The 14,287-nt window shown below is 35.4% G+C and overlaps 1 protein-coding gene across 1 annotated transcript; it reads left to right on the forward strand.

The window, feature by feature from the left end:
- The first annotated feature begins 1,158 nt into the window (after positions 1-1,158).
- Positions 1,159-8,769, forward strand: LOC137717852 (synaptonemal complex protein 1). The gene is made up of 19 exons (XM_068457350.2): positions 1,159-1,429; positions 1,521-1,570; positions 1,801-2,008; positions 2,089-2,214; positions 2,353-2,451; positions 3,263-3,939; positions 4,022-4,270; positions 4,354-4,482; positions 4,568-4,636; positions 4,716-4,826; positions 5,342-5,449; positions 5,538-5,648; positions 5,723-5,809; positions 6,488-6,577; positions 6,684-6,791; positions 7,025-7,111; positions 7,242-7,304; positions 7,860-7,962; positions 8,553-8,769. The coding sequence occupies exons 1-18, from the start codon at positions 1,276-1,278 to the stop codon at positions 7,959-7,961; spliced, it is 2,628 nt and encodes an 875-aa protein (XP_068313451.2). The 5' UTR covers positions 1,159-1,275; the 3' UTR covers position 7,962; positions 8,553-8,769.
- Positions 8,770-14,287: the final 5,518 nt, after the last annotated feature.

Here is a 14,287-nt window from a genome sequence, read left to right on the forward strand (position 1 = left end):
CAGTTTCTCACTTATCCTAGGACTACTGTAGTAAATTTATTTTTAGTAGTTTAAAATTACCAAACTAACATTTTTTAATGGGTTGAAACAGGTTATCGACGGATAGACCAGCTAAGAGTCCATTATTAACGAAGGACCCATAACGACCCGATTACTTAACATGACCTGAAACCCGTTATGGTAGTATTGTTTAGTGTTTGGTTACCGAATCATGCAAGAAAGTACCAAGTTTAATTAGCCATAAGTTTTCCCTTAAATAATTGTAATCTTGCTTCGACCAATGAAATGATTACATTCAAATTTTCATTTATACTTTTCATCCATTTACGTTATTAGGCAAAGCATAATACACAAGATTTCAAGTTCTCGGTTTTACAGGCATAAACAAACCTAACCGAATTAGCATTTCATTTGGTGTTATGTTGTTTGGTTAAGAAGTCAGATCTAAACGCAAACTTACAAATCACCGCATACACATTGTCTGTGGGTAGTCTCCAACAGTGGCACACGTATTCTCATACTTTATCTCAAGCCATCTCTTGGCATTGAGAATGAAAATAACAGTTGAGATAAATCACGCGTAGACACAAGTGCGACTTGGTTTGATTTTAACACCAACAAAACTATAAACAACATGGTTTTGAATACAAACACAAGATGCGAATGACTTTAAATTTCTTGGTGAAATAACAAAACAAAAAGTATTATATCTAACATCGAGAAAAATATAAGTCTTAAAATTTCTTGGTAAACACAAATTTATAAATTTTAGTATCGAATTCGTATTCGAGGAATTCATCATCCACAAATAAAGACTTCTCATTTACAAGACCGACTTAATATTATCACTAGACCACTGACATTTGAATTAAGCATTATCTTGTCTATTTTTTAGTTATCACAAAAAATAAAAATAAAAACTAATGAAAAGAGTTTGAAAATTTTGAATTTTAATAAAAAAAATAAAAAAAATGTTATAAGTGAATAATACCAGAATAACTTTTTTAAATAAAAATATTATTTTACATACAGAAAACATTTTGTTAAAACTTCCAAAATAAAATCACTTCGCCGTTTGCATCAAACTTGTACGACGTTTAATCCCAAAAAAAAAAAAAAAAAAACTATATATATTGTAACATTACTTTGGCGCCAAATACATTTCATTTCACTGTACATTTGAAACTCCAGAACTCGCAGAGCTCCAGAGAGAAAGAGAAATCGTTAGACAAATTTCTAGGGTTTTCTCTGCGCGATCAAATTTAGGTTTCGAAAATGCAAAAGCTAGGGTTTCCGGGCATGAGGAACTTGGATCAATTCAAGTCCCTCTCCAAATCGGTTTCAGGAGCTCCGAAGATATTCTCTTACTCTTCGCGTCCTCCAGATTCGATCGCTTCGGGAAGCTTCGCAAATTTGAAGCTCACTGCAGGTTTTGAACTGAAAATCTTGAATTTTTGGTTTATTTTTTCGGAATCACGGAGTTTTTGTTGACGATCCGTTGTTGTTTATTTCGATTACAGAGAAATTAGTGAAAGAGCAAGCTTCAGTGAAAACTGATCTCGAAATGGCGGTATCTCTCTCTCTCTCTCTCTCTCTCTCTCTCTGTGTTTCTCTCTCTATCGATCACTCTCTCTCTACCTGTGCGTGTGAATGTATGATTGTGCATTTGTGCGGTTTGATTTTTGTGTCTCACAATCTGCTTCGATTAGTTAGGGTTTCAATTTCTTGTCAATACAGATAGATATATGTAAGAATACAAATTCGAAGTTATCTGATCAACTAATTAAATGATAAATTCAGAACAATAAGCTGAAAAAATCAGTGGAGCATATTCGTGCATTAGAGGAAAAATTGCAGAATGCTTTCAATGAAAATGCTAAGCTTAAGGTGAAGCAGAAGGAAGACGAAAAGATGTGGAAAGGATTGGAGTCTAAGTTTTCTTCAACGAAAACTCTGTGCGATCAACTGACTGAAACTTTGCAGCTTTTAGCTGGTCAGGTTCAGGATGGTAAGTATAATTTTGAGCTCCCTGACCTTTCATTTTTGCTTTTGATCGCAGCTGTATTTATCGTTAACTTTCTTTAACAGCTGAGAAAGATAAAGAGTCCTTTGAATGCAAACTCTCTGCAAGTTCCATAGCTCTTGACGGTTTAAATCAGCAGATGGATGGTCTATCTCTAAAATTAGAGTCTGCAGAGGAACTTATAAGGAACCGTAAGCTGTTTCCCCCAATTCATTTAGATTTCAGTTTTTCTGAGAGAATATTGAACTTTAGAATCTATGGATGATGTATTGTATGACTGGATAAAGGTTCATCTGCTGTTCTGTGATGTTTCTAAATCATAATTGTAGGTGAAAAGGAGCTTGAGGAACTCAAAATTGATAATGAAGAAAGGGATAGATCTTATCAAGATGAGCGAAGAAGAAATGCAAATCTCATAGATGAAAAAGGTAAACATCTAATGCATTAAGATTAGAGGTGATGTTATCACTTAATTGAACCAGACAAGTTTTCTGAATTTTAGATTATAGTCATGGAACTTTACCAGGGGATCAATTTGTTTGTTCAGTGATTTTGAAGATGGTTGAAGCTCATTCTTAGAAAGCATTTTACGTTCATTGAATAACTTACATCCTACCTCCAAAAGGGAGATGGAATCATCCAAAAGGGCATCAATCTGGCATATGGAATACCTCTCATGCATTAGTTTTCCCTTACGATCTGGGGAGCCTTCAACATAAGTTGATTTTATATATGGTTAAATACCCTTAAGTGATAGTCAAATACATTGGTGTATAGACTTCACCTTGTAACTTTCAACATTCTGATTCGTACTGGTGAAAACAGATATAAACTCAAGTTAGGCAATTCTATCAATGTTCCTCTTACCCCTGAAGCCTCTTAAAGAGTATGCTTATAACATTCTACTAGTCTTAAATGTTCACCGTTCTCTACTTCATCGGCAGATGAAGATGAAACTCTTTTCCACTTGAACCTAGAAATTTTCTCTTAAAACTTGTTTTAGATCAGGCAGTACATTTTTAATAGTCAATAATCTACTGTCTAAGTATAATAGCATGCACTGCTGACAACGAAAAAAAGAGAGAGATGTTTGACAATATGTTTAGTCTTACCTCCATGTTGCAGTCATTGAGAAAACAATTGCACCTTGAGCAAGTTGAACGCAATACAAAAATACGTACTTCAAATTGTCATGGAATTGTTTTTATAAAGGCAGTCATTCTTGTATTTTCCTTGCAGATGCCATGCTTAAGAACTTTGAGGCAACTCTAGCAACTAATAGGTTGGCAACAGAGAGTTTGAACTCTAAGTTGGGTGAGGTGCAGCTTGAGTTAAAGTTAAAAGAGGATGAAATTAAACGTTTGATAACTGCTCAGGAGAACTTGGAAATGGAAAAACACAATGTTCAGTTGAGCAACGATGACCTTGTTAAGAGATTAGATATGTCAGTCCTTGAGATAAGAAACCTTGAAGGGTTCGTTCATGTGTTGGCCGCACACCTGGCTGAATTGGATAAACAAAGTTTGGATTTTCTTGACAAGTTTGATAAGCTAAACTCTCTCTACGACACTTGCTTCAAGATGGTCCAGCAGGAGAGAGACCTTTGTGCCAAGCTTGCTCAGAGACAGTATGATCAACTGCATGATGCATTTCTGAACATAACATCAGAAAAAGATGCTATACAATTGCTAAATCAGGAGTTGAACAATAAGGTCATCGAACTTCAGAAAGTTCAGGAGTCTGTTATGGCACAACTATCAGAGGAATGCAGTATAGCCAGAGAGAGGATAGAGAATTTGGAGTCTGAAGCAGAGATTCAGGTCTCAAAGAAGATTGAAACAGAGATGGTGGTCTCCAAATTAGAACTGCAAATTCATTCTCTGTCAGAAAGTTTAAGATTGTCGGAGAATAAAATGGTTAGCAAGTTCCCACACATTCATTTTATTACTAGAGATGCAATTTTTCCATATTAAGCTTTGTTTTTATACCATATTGCAGCAAGATCTGTTGCTGAAAATGTCAGCTTTAGAAACTGAGAATAAAGATAATACAGAGAAATTACAAGCAGAGATACAGAAAAAAGATGAACAAATAGACGGTCTACTAAGGGAAGGTGAAAAACATGAAGAGCAAGTGGATCTGATGGATAAACAAGTCAACCAGCTCCAGAGCACGCTAGAGGAAAAGGAGCAACTTATTCTGGAATATAAGGAACGAGAGAAGAATCTTGAAGAACAGATTTCAGAGGTTTGAATTCAGTGAGAGATTGAGAATATGTGGAGTGCATAATACAATTCTGCATTTATTTATGATTCTGTAATTTGTTGCAGAACAAGGCATTGTTGACTGCTGCTGAAAGTAGACTTGTGGAAGATAAGAAGCAATATGATCTCATGCTAGAGAGTAAACAACTGGAATTATCAAGGCATTTGAAAGATATCTCTCAGAGGAATGATCAGGTGTTATCTCTTGCAATAAACTTATATGGATACCTCATAGGTAGTTTTAGTAACAAAGTACTGACAGTAAGAGGGATTTAATTAGGCAATTAATGACATCCGGAAGAAGTATGAGGTCGAGAAGCTGGAGATAGTTAACATGGAAAAGGAAAAGGTTAGCTCATTGTTATCATCTGTTGCAATTGTTAAGAAATAAATCATGTTCTTCAATAGTAATCCATTTGAAACTTCAGGCTGAAAAACTTGTTGGAGAAAGGGAGAAAGAATGTGAGAAAAAACTTGAAGAATGCAAAGAAGAATCGAGGCAGTACTTGATGCGCGTTCAGGAGGAACACGCTACTCTGGTAAGTGAGGGAAAGTGGTGCTTGCTATAAATATCAAATTGATAATAATTTTTTTCCTATGATGCATTTGTTCGGTATCTTACTACCAAATCACATTTTTTGGTTTCTAACCCATTTCTGACATTATGAAACATTTACTTTCAGTTAAGAGTTGTAATTCTTTTGCTTATGTTAACTAGTAAATACCTCTGAACTTGTATCAGATTATACAGAAATTTCGTTCTTGGCATTCACCCTTAATTCTTCTCAGCATCTGTCGACTGTAGTTTGGAAAAAAATAAAAAATTATTTTATTGCTCAGTCTCTTTGGATTAATAGCTAACCTATTAAAAAAGATTATCCGCAATTTATTGATGAATGTGAAATTTTACAAGGAATTAATCCAAATTTAATATGGGAGTTACATATTTGATAAGGTGTTACCATTGATGCTTCTGACTACGTTTCTACTTCAAGGTCTAATTTAGCATATTTGGTTTAGAACAATATTGACTTTCATACTTGATGCTGTTTAGGTCAGTCGCATTCAGCAGGAACATGATAGGAAGGAACTGAGTCTAAAATCTGAACACAGCGAAGAGCTAAAGCATTTCCAACTGCAAGCTGAAAACGAATTAAGAGAGGTTCAAATAGCTCTGAATTAAGTTGGAACTGCTAATTTAAATAGAGTTTTATATGCTTACTTTACTGACCAGTTTATTATTTTCATAGAAAATAACTTCAACGAGGAGCGAACATGAAGCCGAGCTGAGAGGTTTGAGGCTTCAGCATGAAGATGAGTCTAGAAAGCTGCAGGGTGAATTGGATCTTCAAAAGTCCAAAGTACATATCTACCACAAATTCTTTAAATAATTGATTTTTTGAACCTTTTACTTACGGAATGATAATTATTACAGGAGGAGAAGCAGAGGGCATTACTGCAAATGCAGTGGAGAGTTATGGGTAATAAGCCACAAGAGGACCAAGAAGTGAATTCAAAGAAGGTTGGCTTAAAAATCGATCGCTCTCTCTCTCATATCCACTAACACAGATAAATTTAGTTTAAGTTATTTAGGTGCAATTGTTGGATGTATTGGGTTAATCTTAATTTTTGTCCAGATAGATACTGTGGCTGTGGAAATTGAACTAAAATGTTGTTTAAACTGTATGGCATTGATTTAGTTAAGATTACTACACCAGTGTTCAATTTTGGTTTTATCCCTATCACAATAGGTTACACGTGATTCAAGTCTCATAGTAATTTTAGTGCTGGTATCTTCTATGGGCATTCTGTTTGCATCATCTGCAATATTTTCTGTATGTGCGGATGTAGCAATGTCATCTGCTTATGTTTCTCACAATGATTTTTCATGTGCATCCTTAGTTGTCCCTCTCTCTCCCTCCCTCTCTCTCTCTCTCTCTCTCTCTCTCTCTCACACACACACACACACACAGGGAGAGGGATGGGGGGAGTTGGGAACTGGGAAACATTGTGGTCTGAAACAGTGAGGACTATGGTTAACATAGTGATCATGGCAGGTAGGACTTGGAAAGCATATTGTTAAGAATTTTTTTTTTTTTTTTTTTGTGGTTGAAGCGTAAATTATCTTATCGGGAGTATATGCACAAAAAGAGAAACTAATCAGAAATTCTATGATCTTAATGACTTCATTCTGTCTCAGGATTACTCCATTTCTTCAAGGCAGATGAGAAACACGGTTAGTAGAAAAAGAAGTCAGCATTCTCTTGTAAGACCAGAGAACGACGGAAAGGTTGGCACAATAATGAAAAAATCACGTTACTTTATTTTTCATCCCTGCAACATAAAGATATGAAGGATTATGATATGTGTTATGTGTCATTCTATTTCATTGATAGGAGTCGCCTTTACTGGAAGTAACACAAACACCAGTGTCAAAGTTGTTGAAGAAAGTAGAGAACATAAACACACGAAGTGTAATGAGTATTCCACAGAATCACAAAAAGGTATATAACTTCTGTACTAGGTTTGCCTTCTAGTGTATTCTTAAATGGTAAAACAACTCTGTTCTGTAGGTTATAAACTTATAAATGCATCTCAGTACTGAAAAAGAAGATATCATATAAAACTTATCTGCAGTTGCACTGGTGGTTGTTTGAAGAGTTTAATGTTGCCTACCGATATTGTTTGATCAATTCATGCATTATTCCCTCTACCTCCTCAACTTACTTCATGCCAGGTAACTCATCGGGAGTATGAAGTTGAAACTAGTAATGGAAGAACAATCACAAAACGAAGGAAAACAAGAAGCACAGTAATGTTTGAAGTATGTACCTGATTATTTCAGTGAATATATAACAGCTATGTTTTGTATATGAAATCAATAAACCTCTCGAATTTCATATCTTTTGTGTGGACATTATCTTGTACTGAATTATATATATATGTAACACCAGGATCCAACAAAACATAAAAGGACGAGAACACCAAAAGTTGCTACTCCCAGGATTGTTTTTAAGGTAACAGAAGTTAAACTGATTACTTATCTATTTCAGTTTTTATAATCCCTGGTGATGCTTCCACTTTGTCATACCTCAATATTGCTCGGAACCTCTTTATAGCACGAAGGCAATGCCTGATGAACTCATTATGGCTCTTCCTTGGAACAGAGACAAGATGAGGTTTAGATAGTTAATAGAGGACACAGGGGCAGGGCAGGGTTTGGCTGGCTGTCTAATGTTGGAATTGAGTTCATTTTGCTTCATTTTAAGTCTTTTTAAGAGATTTCTGCGAGATTCCTCATCCTCTAAAAATTAGAAATCCAGATACTTTTTTTTTCATGTTTTTCCTTCCCAATTTGTTTTGGCTTGGCTTATATAATGGTATTAATAGCACGAAGATGAATATATGAAGGGAAACAAAAGTTATCGATTGGAAACATGCGATGATAATTTAGAAGTTCTATAATGTATTGAGCTATTTGAAAACCTGGATTTGCATGTAAAATTATACTACTGTGATGTTCCTTTTGAATCGCATTTGAGAAAGTGCAATTTGTTATACTTGTTTTGTAGGGATCTAAGGCAGGAGGTCAACCACATCCATCAACCATTGGTGACTTGTTTTCAGAAGGGTCTCTAAATCCATATGCAGATGATCCCTATGCATTTGATTAAGGTACTTTTTCAACTGATTATTGCGTTGTTTTATTTCATTTTTGGAACAAAAGACCCTCTTCAATTTAGTGGATTTTGGTTTTTAGTAAGTCCTTGTAAGCTCTTTTATGCGATTATCAAATTATTCTCCTACGCCTTGTCATCTTGGCTGATATCTGATCAATGTTGCATGTGTTAGATTAAGAGCTTCTTTGTTATAAAATAAGATGTAATGTGAATTATCACAATTGCTTTCACCTCGTTATTATTCACCATCTATCTTATGACTCCGTGGAAACTATGTTCTTAATGCAGTCATTATATCAGTTAGCACATCATGTCTTCTTCTCTGCTCAATTGTTCGATATTTCTAGATTAACTTTAATTGGAAGATATTGAATAGGCCAGAACCAAACATCTATTTTTTCTCTCAGTTTATAGTCGATGTGAGTTTGATTTGCTCATGCAGCTGCAAATGCTTTAAAAACTTTCAAAGGGAATCTGCAATACAGTTACAGTGTCGATACTACAAATAATCAAAGCCTAATTACAGTGTCGATACTACAAATAATCGAAGCCTAACTGCAGTCTTCTTGTTTTGTTTCGGTTCAGGGATGAGATTTCTGTGGTTCCTCCCAACTGCATCAGTCACAGCAGGCTGGCATATGATCTGATCGATGTACAGGGTTTCTGTTGTACCAGCGGCTTCCTCTTGTATATATGTAGATAGAAACTATGGCATTTTACTGATTTTCTGGTTCTGTTTGGATTGCTTTGTCACTGCTGAACTCTTGTCAGTATTGGATTAATTGCATTTGCGCTCTGTAAATAGATGTTAAATTGATCCCCAAAATTCACCATGGGCCTTCCATGTAGGCTGAAAATTTACTTGAACATGAATTTGGTGATTGCAAGCGTGTGCTAGTTACCGCTAGCAAACGGGATTTGAGTGATAAAGATTATGCTTAATTGACTTATAACAAAAGATTGTCATTGAGTGGGAGAGGTTCAACTTAGGTTCCTACTACTTGCCTGATATGATAAGGACTTCTCTTATGTAGATAATTTAAATCAAAATATGTGAATGTTGAGTCAAAGCTTGTCCTGAAATGACAATAATAATTCAGAGGGATATTGTATTGACCTAGGAGCTATGACAAGAGGAATTCATAAGAGAAAAGCTACATAAAACAAGAGAATGAAATCAAGAGCTTTGTCATAGGAGGCTTTGCTTTGATTGTGAGAGTTGAAAGAAAGTAAAACTACTTGATATTTGAGATGACCTTAGAGAACCATCTCTTGGAAATGCTTGGAGAAAACTTGCGTTAAAGTTGCTTTTCGAGAGGCCTTTGTTTATATGCTAAGAGGCTATATTTGAAGAACGTAATTTGTTAAGTTGTTTGAGTGTCCCCTTCCCTTTGCCATTGCATACTTTATATAAGGAACTAAAGAGCTGCAAGTTGATCATTCCCTGCCCATTTCCACGTGCAATGGAAATGGATTGCAAACATATACATATAATAATGGGTTTGGAGCCACTCAGTACTATGGTCTGGTGGTATTCCACTTCACTTGGAAGTGAGAGGTCTTAGGTTCGAATCTCGTGGATGGCGAATTCGATACCAAATTAAGCTACCCATTGTGTAGGCTTTTGGCATAAAGCCACCGCTCAAAATATCTTAAAGCAAGTTCAGCTTGATGTCTCAATAATCTCACACAATACAATCAATTGACTTTAGACTCAAACAAGTGAAATTTGGACAACATTGAGAACAAACAATATCATATGACCGGTAAACGGTAGCAAACATTTTGACCACAATGTTCATAACAGAGCTGCAAACCCAATAATGTGTACCTTACGCGTGGAGTTGGGAAATTTTGACACAAGGCTTCGCATATTAGGGAAGTTTGAGTGTAGAGTCGCTGTTTATGTTCATTCGTACCTGATTTTCTTGCCTTTGAAGGCCTGTCCGTGCTGTCAATTCTTGAGGCTACTCCCACATGCCACGAGGACCAGTGCCTCGCGTCGCTTCAGCTCGGATTTTTAATAAAAAAATTTCAACTTGAATTTAATAAAAGAAGTTCTAGGAAAAGTATTGAGGCTTGAGGGTTTTGGGGTATTGGGTTTGGTGTTTAAAGTACGTCAATTTTCATACCAAATGTTCTACAGCCTCCTCCGTAGAACATGGCGCGAGCGCGCTTCTAAGGACCGGCGGTGAACCTTGGCTTATGGTGCTTGCGGTGCAATCCAAGCCGCGCAAGGTTAGCAGTACTGATGACATGGTCGGGAAGTAGAAGAGGAAAGAGCAGCAATGAACGCAAGAGGGTTCGCAAATTAGGCAATGTCATGGTGTAATTGTTCTTTCTGTAGTACAGAGGAAGAGGATCAAGGTCATCTCCGTAATCGTGCAAGACAAGTTTGGACTTCAAATCCCGGATATCATCTGTAAATGCTAATAATCCGTTGGCCCTGTTGGATTGGTTATATAACACTTACGATTCAGGTGAAGGGAAACTTTCTAGCCTTGGTAAGGCCCTAACTTGGGATCTTGCCGTCCGTTGCAAGAAAAAGCACTTTTGTTTGATTGTGTTGAAACTAGTTGTGAGCTTGATCACACTATTTAATCAGTTGTAAAGAAATTTATGTACATCTAGATAAACTAATAAGTGTTGTTTACAACATTCGACTAAGTGGGTGACTACAACGAACAATACATACTACTACACTGTTGTAAATTCTTCTGCATTGTCTAAATGGTTAATCTTAAACCACTAACTTAACCTAGAAGAAAACAACTTATTAGGTAAACTACAAGGAATACACCAGATTGTTTTCTAAGTATACATTTCTATGATTCATTTAATTGTCGTCTAAAAACCTAGCTAGGAAATTATGGTTTGAAATTTCCTTTTAGGTGCCTACAATGAAGAGTGCACTAGCTAGATTATTTGTATAGTGAAAAATACTGATAAATCAAATTTGACGTAAGAAATACTACAACGAATAACACATAAGATTATTTGTATTTGAAAGAAACAATAATAAATTAGATGACTTAAGAAGTAACTACAACGAATAAAATTTTGGCTCATGAAGTTAAAAAATTATCAATTTTCCTTAAATAAATAAATATTTTTTTTTCATTTCACAGTTCAACTAATTTCCTTTAAGAAGCAAAAGAAAATTATTTCTTGATTTTAGAAGAAAAAAAAAATCCTTTCGTATCATTTTTTTTTTTTGGGCTGAAAAATGGGGCTAAAAGCAAAAACTCAAACAAGCCTACTAGATAATAAATCTAAATTGGGACATCTCAAGTGGATCCTCACGAATAAAACTAACTGAACAGGGAGGACTATTAAAATAAAAATTACCTAAATTTAAATCAAAACTATAGGTCGCTAAACTGTTCGGCACAAAATTATTTTCTCCGTAGACATGTCAAATACGCATTGCCAAAGTCTTGAAAGCAAATCTCGACAAGCCAAAACAAGGGGACCTAGACGATGTTTATTGCCAGCAGCTTGCAACATTAAATGAACTGTAACTGCAAAGGCTGATTCCACCAATGATTCTTCAATCTATAACCTCTATGACAATTGTAAGCCCAAGGTAAGACCCTATAGCTCAGCAGTGAGAATATCACATGTGCCCAAATTGGCGCGAAACCTAAAATTTAATTTACCATTAGAATCTTTCAAAACACCACTTGCTACAATAGAATTATTACTTCCCTTCTTGCAACCATCAACATTAAGCTTAAGCCAATCCAAATGAGGAACGAGCAAAGATTCAATCCTATGTGGTTTATCAATCTTGTGAGTATTTGCCTTCAACCATTCAAGAAGATAAATACAAATAACAATTATAGGCTCATTAGCCATTGTAAAGTCCTACTCAAAAATAAATTTATTTCGTCAATACCAAATAAATCAACAAGCAAGGGAAAAAACTAACCTCCACCTTGAACCCCAAATATGAAAGATTTATTAGTAAGAATAAAATGAAATCAATCATGAAAATCAATGTAGTCTGACCGTTGATTATACATTCCCAACCTTTGACAAACTTCTCTCGACAATCTTTGAAAACATAAGCCATTGGTTCTACATCAAAAGTACATCCTGACACAGAGAGTTATCAATTACCCCTATCAATTTTCATTCATAATTAGCAAAAATGCACGCGCTCTGCTGTGGATTTTTAAATTTTTTGAGATAATATTATTGTTTATTAGCATTTTTTTTGTTTGAATTTTTGGACTCTAATCTTAATTGGATTTCTTATATTTTATGCCTTTGGAGTCGTTTTTCCAATCGGTTAATTTTGGATTTTGCACTTTATTTCTTTGTGTGATGATAATTTGGGTTATTGACTTTGCTTTTCCAACCTTTGGATGGCAGTGAAAAAAAAAAGCTATGCCCTCAATATCATATAACGCAGCAAAGATGAGATGGGTTGTAGTGGTTGGTCTGTATCTATCAGCTCTCTCTCTCTTTGTGCACTTTCTGCTGGCCAGATCACAGAAGGGGATGCTTCTTTCCACTCCATCACAATCTCCCCCAACAAAAAATCTCATCTTTCTCAAGTCCATCCGCTCGCGTCCAAACAGAGCATACCCAAAATGCCAAATTATCAAACATATATAAAACTCTAAATCGAATATCCGATTTCAATAACCCCAAAAGTTTAAATTGCTTACCTTGATTGCATAGGGCTTAGAAAGCGCCGGCATTCGATTTGGTCTCAAAGTTTCGAAGGCCTGCCGGAATTGTACTCAATTGAGAAACATTTAATCACCACGGTTAGATTCTCTCTCTCTCTCTCTCAAATCACATGCAAACCCATCACTTTTCACATGCTTCCATTTTCTCTGACATGCAGAATGCTTAAGGAAATCGGTTTATATGACTCAAAATTGTGAGTTTTCTGTCAAGGAACCCAAAAACATCCTCTTATAACCCACTTCTTGTCAGAAAGAATTACTTGAATCGCACCCAATTTCTTATAAGTTTCCAGTTTTCCTTGTTTGCTTCCTTTGTCTTCTTGCTTATTAAGCAAACAAATAAAACAGCTAATTTAAAAACATTGATTAACTTATAATTAAAGTATCTGAAGTGTTAAACTTTCGAATTAACAAAACAAAACCACCCAGACAAAATCTTACATTTTTCACATATGAGGTTCGATTATCAACGACGTCGTCTTGAAACCGCTCCCCGCTCCCCGCTCCCAGAAGCCCCTCGTGCTTCCGAAACCCAGCTTTCCCCTGCTCCAAGCTCAACCCCAACGCTAACAACCCTTCATGAAACCCACTGCCACCGCTGCGTCGGATTTTGGTGAACTGGTGGTGGCGGTAGTCTGGGTGAAAAGGCGGTGGTTTTGTTGTAGCATCTTCCAAATGAGATGTTAAAATGTCCAAATGAGTAATAACGGTAATAAAAGACAACATTAATGTTTTTCAACCGAGAAGCTAAATCTGATGTGATGTGACATAGATTGACATCTCTTCTCCTTGCTGCTAAATTTGACAGCACCTTGAGATTTGTTTAATCAATTATTAAATGCTTTTTATTAATTTTTTATTGGTTTAAACCATTATCTTTTTGTTTCTTTTCATTTCCAATGCAAAGAAAATACATATAAATTATTATTTTATGTTTAAAATTTGACATATCGATTGGAGATTAAAAGTTTAAAAAATGTTAAAGTGTCACTTAAGCCTTCAAATTTAAATTTTAGGATCAAAATTTAACATCTCCTTTGAAGATGATCTAAGGAGCTGTTGATAGAGGAGGAAGGCTGTCAAAAAAAGCGATTGATAGCTCATGAACACAGAAAAACCACACGTGTCCCATGGACAATTTAATCATTCAACTGTGCAGGCGAGAAAATAAAATTGAACTGGACAGTAAAATCGGGGGCATTTCCGTCTTTACACTGTACATTGGAACGAATATTTAACAACTATAGCAAAAAATTAACCCTTAATTTCAAAAATATCATTTTTTTGTAAAATCTTTCAAATATATCCAAAATTCCACCTAAATAGACACAAATACCCTCAAATTTAACAATCAAATAAATTAAAGCCTTTTTAGCCAAAATGATTCGTGACATTGACATAACTCCTTAATCTGGTCCTTAACAATTAATGATAATCCATATAGTGTTCTTGAATTTGTGTATCATGAATTATTTTAGTTTTTCTTTGAATTTGTCCATCGTGATCATTTTAGTTTTTTTCGTGAAAAATATGTCAATTGCTCTGTTAGTGTCATGATGTGGCGCGATGTGGATCTCACAAATACAATCATATAACTACATGTGGATTAACTTTAAAAAC

Source organism: Pyrus communis, chromosome 15 (assembly GCF_041283825.1).
Source record: "Pyrus communis isolate YQ-2024b chromosome 15, ASM4128382v1, whole genome shotgun sequence".
In the NCBI taxonomy this organism is placed as follows: Eukaryota; Viridiplantae; Streptophyta; class Magnoliopsida; order Rosales; family Rosaceae; genus Pyrus; species Pyrus communis.